The 10,753-nt window shown below is 40.0% G+C and overlaps 1 protein-coding gene across 3 annotated transcripts in view; it reads right to left on the bottom strand.

Moving 5' to 3' along the window:
• Positions 1–504: 504 nt before the first annotated feature.
• Positions 505–10,753, bottom strand: part of ABCC3 (ATP binding cassette subfamily C member 3) — an 80,213-nt gene continuing 69,964 nt past the window's right edge. For all 3 annotated transcript variants that reach the window (XM_050920489.1, XM_050920491.1, XM_050920490.1), the window contains exons 26-31: positions 10,380–10,481; positions 9,168–9,314; positions 8,214–8,372; positions 5,778–5,944; positions 4,690–4,884; positions 505–920 (exon numbers count right to left, since the gene is read on the bottom strand). In XM_050920489.1, coding sequence (XP_050776446.1) covers positions 812–920; positions 4,690–4,884; positions 5,778–5,944; positions 8,214–8,372; positions 9,168–9,314; positions 10,380–10,481 — 879 coding nt within the window. In that variant the 3' untranslated portion in view covers positions 505–811. The remainder of the gene's footprint in view (positions 921–4,689; positions 4,885–5,777; positions 5,945–8,213; positions 8,373–9,167; positions 9,315–10,379; positions 10,482–10,753) is intronic.

Raw genomic sequence — 10,753 nt, 5'->3', positions numbered from 1 at the left:
ATATAAAAGTGAACACTGTACACTTTGTATTCTGTGTTGTAACTGAAATAGTTATATTTAAAAATGTAGAAAAACATCCAAAATATTTATAAATTTCAATTGGTATTCTATTGTTTAACAGTGCAGTTAATCACGATTAATTTTTTTGAGTTAATCGTGTGAGTTAACTGCGATTAACTGACAGCCCGTATACAGATTCCTACTGACTTCACCAGGCTTTCAGTTGTTTAGTTCTATTTGGAGGGCTTAGCTTGGTAGGAGGAGGAAGGAATCTTATAGACCCTGATTCTGCAAGTTGGTCTGGCCCAGTGAAGCTCCATGAAAAAACTAGAACAGGTTGCCGTATTGGGAATCCAGCATCCAACACTTTTGCCCCAGGGATATTTACTTACACAGATGTGAAACATTCCTGGATTACTTTCTTTTTAATGGCATCATCACAGAACATCATCAGTCTTCCCATTTCAGAATTAATGTGTTTTATACAGAAGACAGACACAGATGTATTTTATATCACTAGTTTTAATTTACTAATGATAAACCAGAATACAATACATGTTGGCTTGTGATACATACATTTCCTTGGCAGGATATTTGGCATTCTTTTAAGAAAAAATAAAAGCAGTTAATAAAATACTTTATGTACATATAAAATATTTTAAAAAATATAAAATTCATTTTCTCATCATCATGAGTTGTAACAATTCATGTATCACAAGTTTAGTCTATTACAAAGACTGTTCTGTAAAATACAGTACATTCATGAGTCACTTTTGGGATGAGTCAGTCGTTCAATGGTATAAAAGTCTTGCTATGCTAGTCCAGCATCTTTAGCCATACCATAGAAGATACCCCTTGATGCTATAAGGCTTGAAGGTGTATCAAATTCAGCTATTGTTCCTTTGTCTAGAACGAGAACCCTGTAAAAACAAAAGTGGAAAACTGATATTGCAGAACCTTTCCTTATAGGAACTCAATTCCTTCAACAATGAAATCAAGCATTTTTCCAAATCTTCTCTCTTTATGCTGAATCATTTTCACATGCTGCAACGCAACAGGCTAGACATAACACCTCAGTGTGAGTTTATGCCTAATTTACAGAAGTGCCAAACGCTCACAGCCTCCAAAAAAGTCAGTCAGTATCTCGGAAATTAAGGCCAAATTAATTCCATGGCTGTACCAGTCTCCCAGTAGTAATAATCCATTAAAAAAAAACCTTTAACATGCAATAATTCTATCAAAGAACATTATGCCCATTGCTGGTCAAAACAGATTCATACAGGAACTGGAGATGCCTCAAAGGGGTTGTGAGACTTGTGCAGTGGCAAGTTAACTAACACAGGACCTGCTCCTAATTAAGCCAATGGAAGCAGAATCAGGCCCACCTATTCAGTTATACTGCTTTATCTTTACTGTTCATAACCTGATTTGTAGGTCTAGAAGCATAACAGTGTGACAATGAGAATTTCTGGTAATATTTTGATGATTCCTATGCATGCCTCAGTTTTCCTCTGTACTTAGCATTGTTATCCAGTGTCAGGTCACATAGCGGTCTGGGATGAAATGAATGGATCATTAAAGGACTGGCTGAAACTGATCCATATAAAAGGAGAAGCTGGAAGATAATGTTCACACCTAGCAACCAAACATCAAGAGGAAAGAGGTTTCTTTCCACCTCTTAGCAAAGCAGAGCAAAGGACCCAGGTCAAGAACAAAGGGGAAAGGCATCAGCTGGCTGGGATAAGAGTCACATCTGCTCTTTTTTTTGACTGACAAAGAGCCAGAACGGATTCCATGGCAACTTGGCTGGGTAGAACGCTGGTGGCCAGAACAGACTGTGTCTTAACCATTATTGCTCTATACTAACCTAAAGCACAAGGTAAGCTGCATGTCAGTTGATTAATAAATCCTACTCTGTTTTGAAAAGGCTGGCTGGTGTCACTGCAAATACTTGCTGAGGTGCACTGGTTTCTCAAGACAGCACCTCTTGAGGCTGCATGGCCTACCCTTAAGGAGAAATGAGGTCCCTTGGGCATCTGGCATGCTGAAGGGGTTTCTCAGAGGGATTGTTTAAAAGCTGGGGCATAGCACGGATCCTGTAGATTTGATAACAGGATCGTGCAAATTCACTGAGAGGCAAAGTGGGGCCCTTTCGACTGTTTCTTTTTCTTCCAATTATATGTAGGGTGACAATATTTCTTAAAGTAAAAACAGGACCGCCTGGGGCTGGCCCGCCCTGCCCCTACACCGCCCAGGCAAGAGCTGCCCTCCCCGCTGACCCGCCAAGCCCCGCGCCAGGCAGCAGCCACAGCTCTCCATTCTCCTGTTGGCCGACAGTGCTGCCTTCAGCTAACCCCTCTGCAGTAGCTCCCACTCTCTGCTCTGCCTTACAGCCGGGACAATCCACAGTTTTGCCGAAAAGTAGGAACAGCTGGGACAGAGCTGAAAAAGGAGGACTGGCCAAACAGGACGGATGGTCACCCTAATTATATGTTAATATTGGAACATCATGTTCCACTCTGCATCATCCAACAGACAGGAACACAGAGAGCACCCTTCAACTTCACACAAGCCTGCTTTTACTTTTAAGAAGAGGAAGAGAAGAAAAGTTGGAGATGGACTTACAGAGAAGGGAAATGGTACAGGAATTTCAGAGGTTTCCCAACACTCAATACTCTTAATATTCCTGTCTGCATGCAGGGTTACACTGTCAAGATAACTCTTCGGGAAAGATGGGCTGCACTGAATTTGAATTCTGGCACGCTGCAGAGTAGGAAACCACATAGTAAATTCACACTGAGGCTAACGCCTCTGCTGTGTGAAACAGTTCTGAGATGAGCCATCTGTTGATTCCGTTCGATATTGACTACTGAGTTTTTGATGAAATTACAAGTTTAGTTGATAGAATGAATAGCAACTTTGATGATAATTTGCCTGATAAAGATAATAATACTGATGTAACATAGTTACACTTCTGTAAGGTACTTGGTACCAAAAAACATTCTGATTAAATTTAAATGATAAAAAAACCCAACATGGCTAAAACCTGACTGATAGGTCTCAAAACAGAATTGCAAATGGGAAATCATCATTGAGCGGGTGTATTTCACTTGTCCCTACATTATATCATATTTTTATTAATGATCTATGTGACAGGGTGCTAGCTAGGAAATCCTGAGCCAGCCCTCTGTCACACCAAATCCAATCAGGAAAGGGGAATTGGCACTAGCTGAGTAAGCCCAGGCCTAAGTGGCAAATAGGGAACAGCTGCCGGCCTCGTTAGCCAGGGGCTACATAAAAGCTGGCAGGAAGGAAGCCAGGGGGAGAGGAAAGGGAGGAGCCAGAGGTAGAGGCCACTCTCCCCTGCTGGCTGCAGAAACAAGCAGTCCCTGAGGCTGTAAACCTGATGCTATCTGTAGCTACAAGGTGGTGGGAACTGGTACTGTAAATAAAGAGCACAGGTGATTGCATCAAAGCAGAGGTCTCTGGCTGGTTTGTGGGTGCAGAAGGGGCAGAAGAGAGAAGGGCCCACATGTGCCCTGTTACAATCTGGAAAAAGATATAAAATAATTACTGATCAAGTTTGCAAATGATCCAAAGATTCAGGGAGTGGTAAATAATGAAGAGGACAGGTCACTGGTACAGAGCGATCTGGATCACTTGGTAAGAGTTGCAAGCAAACAATATGTAAGCTCAACAAAGAATGTAGGCTGGAGGACTTTATCATGGGAAGCAGAGTCTCGAAAAGGACTTCGAGATGATGGTGGATAATCAACTAGACTTGTGCTCTCAGTGTGACATTGTGGCTAAAAGAGTTAATGCAATCTTTGGATGTATAAACGGGAATATTCAGTAGGAGTAAGGAGGTTACATTCTCTCTGTATTTGTCACTGGTGCAAGCATTAATGGAATACTGTGTCCAGTTATGGTATCCCACTTCAAGGAGGATGTTGAAAAACTGGAGAGGGTTCAGAGAAGAACCATGAGAATGATTAAAGGATCAGAAAACATATCTTATAGCTAGACACTCAAGGGACTCAGTCTATCTAGCTTACCAAAGAGAAGTGATTTGATCACAGTCTACAAGTACCTACATGGGGAATAGTAATTTGATAATAGAGGGCTCTTCACTTTAGCAGAGAAAGGTATAACATAATCCAATAGCTGGAAGCTGATGCTAGATAAGTTCAGAATAGAAATAAGACACAAATTTTTAACAGTAAGAATAATTCCACACTGGAACAACTTACCAAGGGTTGTGGATTCTCTATCACTTGAATTTTTTAAACCAAAATTGAATGTTTTTCTAAAAGATCTGCTCTAGGTCAACCACAGCTATTGGATTTGAAGCAGGAATTAATTCAGGGAAGTCTTATGGCCTGTGTTATACAAGGTCAGACTAGATGATCACAAATGGTCCCTTCTGGCCTTAAAATCACTAATCTCTCTACAAATTCTGAGGGAAAGCTGGTATTGGTGTTCAGAAATATGGATTGCAGAAATAAATATTCTTGATACAGGTCAGACGACTTTATGACTTTCTTACGGATTTCAAAGAGGCGTTGATTAAAAGCTCTCTCTTAGATTTGTCAAAAATATCTGCAGGGTGATCAGAAAAATAATTTTTTTTTCAGAATTATGATATCCATTCTATATATTTACCATTAATTGCTCTGCTTTTAAGTTTACCTTGTATAATCCATTATTGTGTTCAGCCGATGTGCTATTGTTAGTACAGTGCAATCTTCAAACTGAGTTCTTATTGTCATCTGAATGAGATCATCTGTCTCGAGGTCGATAGCTGCAGTGGCTTCATCCAGGACTAGGATTCTTGTTTTGCGAAGGAGGGCTCTTGCCAAACAGACAAGCTGCCTTTGACCGACACTGAAAGCAAAGACACAATGTTTTTCACAGACAGGCTTTTTAATATGCATGTTAGAGCTGGTTGCTGACAGGATAAAGTTATTAGACAAATAATGTATTTGTCCAATATTATTCAACTACCTGTAAAGCTAATACAAAAAGTGAAAAATAAAAGAGAAAATTCATCAGATAAATTATTTGATGAATAAACAGCATTATTCAACCAGCTCTAAAACCCGTTTACTTAGCAAATACCATACTACAAATAGCAATGAGCATCATTTCCTTCATGGCTCTGAATGACTATTGCTAGCAAAGGCTTGTTATGCAAAGGGCCTATAGTGGATTTGAAGAAGCAGACGCTTTATCATACTGTAGTTGCTGTCCTACTATACATTCCCAGAGGCACTTTCATCAAGTCCAGAATTAGCAAAATAGCAAACTGGCAAAATTGGAAGAAAAGTTTAGAGTTGTGAGGTGTTTTTTTTTTTTTCCTTCAATGAATTGAGTCCTTATAAAAGGAGCTAGGTTGGTATCTCTTCTTATACCTGTTTCCTGGATAAGTAAAGACAGCACAAACTTCCCTCACACGCCCCACCAGTGGGTCTCAACCTTATCCCAGAGACAATACCTTTGGGGTATATAAGGGAGCGGAGTCATCACCACCCATTTAGTCATTGACTGCAACAGTTCATCATCATGAGCCAATGTTTTATCTTCACAGGTTGTATTTGTACATTACTGAGTTCTCTTTTGTACATTTTAATTGAACAGAGCCCTAGAAGATCAGGCCCTGACTTAGAAAAGCATCCCTATTCAGCACATCCTGAGTTGGGGCTCAGTAGAGCCTGGAGCAGAGAATTGATATTCCTTATGACACCAGAACCCTAAGGGTGTCTCAGGACATTCATTACCTGAGATTTTCTCCCCCTTCTGAGCATTCGTACTCCAGCTTATCGGGCTTACTGCTGACAAACTTCTTCAAGTGCGACAGCTCAAGAGCTTTCCATATTTCATCCTCGGAATATTTATTAAATGGATCCAAATTCATTCTCAGCGTTCCAGAAAAAAGAACAGGGTCCTGTATAAATAACCCATTTTCTTTAGACAAGAACTTTAAATGTTTTACATACACAAGTGATAACATTTCAATGATCTGCTTTAGGATATCCAAGTTCATTAGCAGCGGCATCGTGGTAGCACCTACAGCACTCAATCTAGGATCAGGGCCCCTTTATGCTAGGCATGGAATAAACAACAAATTCCTACCCCAAAGGTCTTACAATCTATCATATGATAAGAGACAATAGGTGGCTAAAACTAACAGAGAGATGACAAGGTAGCAGTGAAGAAGTTATGATTAGCATAAGCAGCTGTGGTCTTAGCACACTAAAACCTGATCCAAAGCCCATTGAAATCAATGGCTGTATTTTCACTGATTTCAGTAGCCATTGGACCACATCCCAAAGGCCTAGCAAGCTTCAGTTTGAGCTCTAAGAGCATTTTAAATATAATCTGTTGTGGATTTGGCCACAATAAGCCAAACATCAAAATGAGCATCAACATTTGTGCTCTCATAGCAAAGGGTATGTTAGTTTATTATTATCCTGTTCGCCACAGAAACACTAAATTACATTGAAATACAAGGTCCCAGCTTAGCAAAAACACATTATAAATAGAGCAGGGTGAATTTTTTTCAGCTAACAGTTTATTTGTCAAAAAATGCCGTTTTGGGATGTTCAGAACTGTTCATGAATTTGGGTGAAAGCTGGCAAATAGTTTCAGCTGGAAAAAAAGTCTAAATGTTTCATTTTGACATTTTAGAAATAAAATGTTCTGACATTTTGTTTTGAACTGTTTTGTTATGAAATTTAGTTACATTTAACTAAAAACAATGCCCCCCACCTCCCCAAAAATTAAAAGTTTAAAAAACACCTAAAGATGAAGCAAAATGTTTAGTTTTTGGTTAAGTGAAACATTTTGTGCAACCTGAATTTTTTTTATTTGGTTTTGTTTTTCCTTTCAGTGAGAAAAGCCTCCTCCCCCCCAAAAAACAGTCACTTTGGGTGGACCCAAAACAGGAGATTTTGGGGGTGTATGTGGGTCAGAAGGGACCGTTATGATCATCTAGTCTGACCTCCTGCACAACGCAGGCCACAGAATCTCACCCACCCACTCCTGTATCAAACCCCTAACCTATGTCTGAGCTACTGAAGTCCTCACCTTGCTCCGATATGCATCAAGCATTTTTAGTCATTATTGCTAACATTAATGGCCTGATTCACTATTCCTCTGCTGAGCGCCCATCTGTTACACAAGACCTCAAGAAGATTCTATGATTTTTCAGGTTGGCAACTGAACTGAAAATATCAATTATTTGCCCACCTCTAAACTGTAAGCTCTTTGGGGCAGGAACTGACATTTTTAATATATTTGTACAGTGTCTTGTGCAACGGGGCCCTGACCTGGTTGTGGCCTTTAGAGATTACCACAATATAAATGTTAGACAAGGATGATAATATTTTCATGCTCACAAACACTCACCTTAGAAAAGGATATTGACTTTCAAAGGCTGTAGCATGGCTCCATAGGCCTAATGAGGAATCCTTGAATTCCAGAACGAATATTCATTTCCTAACAACAAGGCACAGCACCCATTCCACATGGGTAACTTTATTCATGGGAGCTGTGCCATTAAGTGAGTCCAACAGGACTTCTGAGTCAAACAACTCATGCAAGAAAGGGTTTGGAGGGTGAGGCCACACATGGAACTGATATTTCTGACACTTAGAGACTTTAGGACATGCCTTTGCAAGTATGCTATTTTCCCCTGCTATAGTATAGTCTGTAAAAATCCAATAAAACATTTAGACTATACAAAAAATAAGTCAACCCCAATAATTACATAGTGTTAACATAATGTGTAAACTTTAAAACAATGTAACTATTAGAAGGGTCAAATTAAATGGGACATAGCTAGGGCTACTAACTTACCCTTCCTCTGTTCTTTCTGCTGAGTTTATGAACCCCAGTCATGGGGTAAGGTTAGAACTAATTGCCTTGATTACTTTTGTGAAGTCCAATAGGAAACAGTTACCTACACTATGGTCCTCTTTCACAGCTTGATTAAATCCTTTACCTTGACTTTCAATTTACATCTGAAGCATCCTCAACTGGGAGTATTATAAAACAGAGTCATGTAAAAACAACTTGGTTCTACTGTAGATGTGTACACATACGTAAATATCAATTACAGATTTTGTGGATACATTACGTAGTAATTTGCTGTTTGCTAAGTTACTAGAATTCAGACCCTTTACTATGAGACACACAGAAAGGCACTGACTTACCTGAGGAATAATTGTTATCTTGGATCGTAGGTCATGAAGACCAATCTCTGAAATTCTCACACCATCTATTTTAATTTCTCCCTTTACAGCTTCCAAAATCCTAAAGAGGCAGAGGGTCATGGAGGACTTCCCAGCTCCAGTTCTTCCAACAATTCCAATCTACAACATGCATTGGAGAATTAGGAACAAAGCACATTTATAAATGGGGTATTAGCTTTACTGAAGAAGCAATTATACAAGATCTGATGCTAAGAAGAGAGACTAGAACCTTACTGAGTTCTTCCTCACTCCCTAATGGTCCTTCTGTCAATTGTGCCTCAAATTATTCCCAGAATTTGAGCAATATCAACTATAAATAGGTACATAATGAATTTGATGATGTCATTATGCAAAATACTTATTCTCACATCTAGAAGATAGCTCTAGAGCTAAACATCCAGAATGGGAGCCACTCTCCCTCCTTTTAACCTTAGCTTCCTAACTGGGGAAATCTCCTAGAAGAAACAAAATAGGCTTGTTGGGGAACATCATGCAAGGCCCAGCACTTTCAAACATACTGAGAAGGAGCAAAGCCCACAAGATAAAGCCTTTGCTGGATGCTTGGGTAAGAAGAATGGAGGCATTTGGGCCAACAGGATCACCTCCACCCATGCCAAGAGTTGTCAGCCACAGGAACTGACTGGAATCTCTCTTTATTCAGGAATGGACTATCCCTCATTCACTCACACACACTGTAACTCAACAGAGGCAGTGGCTGTAGCAACTTCTCAGGATGTTTCTAATGCATTGTGAATGCATCAGGCCAGATTATCAGTTGGTCTAAATGGACATAGACCTCAATGGAGCTGTACCCATTTAGCCTAGCTGAGGATCCAGCCCATCCTCTTTTGTTATTGCAAATCCCATGTGTAACATTGGCAACAGATTCACATATGATAAATGGCTGTACTATACCTTTTCTCCACCTTTCACTCTGAGGCTGAGGCCTTTCAGCACCAGATCCAAGCCTTTCCTATATCTTACTGAGTAATCAACAAACTCCACCTCCCCCTGTGCTGGCCAGTTTTCCGGTGGCCTCTTGTCTTCAATTATCCAGGGAGCCTAAAGGAGAACAGTAGCTAGAAATTATTCCCTTAAGGTTTTAAAAGCTGCAGGCTGTGATTTAAAATATTAAACTTTTAGGGTTACTAAAATCCCACCAGGAGACTAATTCACTTCTGTCTGCTTATCATTTGATATGGTGGAATAATAAGCCAGAAAAACAGATTCCTTCACTTGCATCCAGTCTGGTTCTTCTAGTTTAGAACTACGGAAATATCTCAACATATAGGACCAGATCCTCAACTGGTATAAGTCAGTGTAACTCCACTGACTTCAACAGAGCTATGCCATGTTACCCCAGATGAGGATCTGGTCCATAATGCACTCTTGTGGATCTTGTCTGGCTTCCTCCTCTCTGCTAACACATCAACTTGAAGCACCTCACCTTCAAGCCCTTCTCTAGTTCTGTATACCCTAATCCTTACATTCCTCTGAATTACAACTAATGAAGGCCAAAACATCCACAGAGTAGCTTATTTCCAGGCATAACTGTCTATCTACCAAGCTGCACAATTGTGCTTATGTCAGTGTGTTTTGAGAAAAGCTGGGACGCAACCGCACACTGCCTCAGCTGCAAGCATCACGGGCAGAGGACTGAGGTGTGCTTCTGAAAAAAACTGCAGGAGACAGGAGAACTGGATAAGGTGATTAAGAGAAGAACCTATACAGAGCCGGAGAATAATGTTACAACCTGCTCACGAGCAAAAAGTCAAAACACATGGTTATAAACAACGTGTTTACAATATTATACATAGACATGGACTGTGGGCCAAGTTTTCTGTTGATGAAAAATGTTCCACTGACTTCCGTGGAGTTTCTCCCACTTACAACTGCAGAGAATGTGGGCTCATGTTTAGCATCAACTATGTTACAACCCGTTAACAAAAACAGTAAAACTGAGTAGTACAGACAAACCCAAACTAGTGTCTAGAACATCATATTTGTCTAGGTTACGCAGTCAGGTCCTCAGAGCAGGGTCCTCCACTGTCTAAGTGTTGACAGACACGTGGAAATTATGGATTTCTGAGAATAAACATGTTGATTCCAAACAGTTCAGGAGCTGACCTCAGTCTCAGTTTCTGAATACTCTTTCACCCTCTCAACAGCCACAATGTTGGATTCTAGGTCCGAAGTCATCCGCACCATCCAATTCAGAGACAATGTCACCTGGACAATATAAAGAGTAAAATATTATCCCTTAGAGAATAGCAAAAGTACAGTATGCTTTATAAAATGCTGTTCATAATTAGCTTTGTGTTAAGACTAATAAAGACCACAGAGCAAGAAGTTTACAGAGAGGAATTATGGGACTTGGAAGACATGGGTTGAATTTCCACCTCTGCCATAGTCTTGCTTTGTGACTTTGGTTAAATCATTTCTTATGATGGAATCCACAAAGTTACTTCTATTTGGGCTCCTAATTTCAACTGAAATCAATA

This window comes from Gopherus flavomarginatus, chromosome 12 (genome assembly GCF_025201925.1).
Source record: "Gopherus flavomarginatus isolate rGopFla2 chromosome 12, rGopFla2.mat.asm, whole genome shotgun sequence".
Classification (NCBI taxonomy): domain Eukaryota; kingdom Metazoa; phylum Chordata; order Testudines; family Testudinidae; genus Gopherus; species Gopherus flavomarginatus.
Note: the sequence above shows the minus strand (reverse complement) of the source record. Positions and strands in the feature narration are given on the sequence as shown.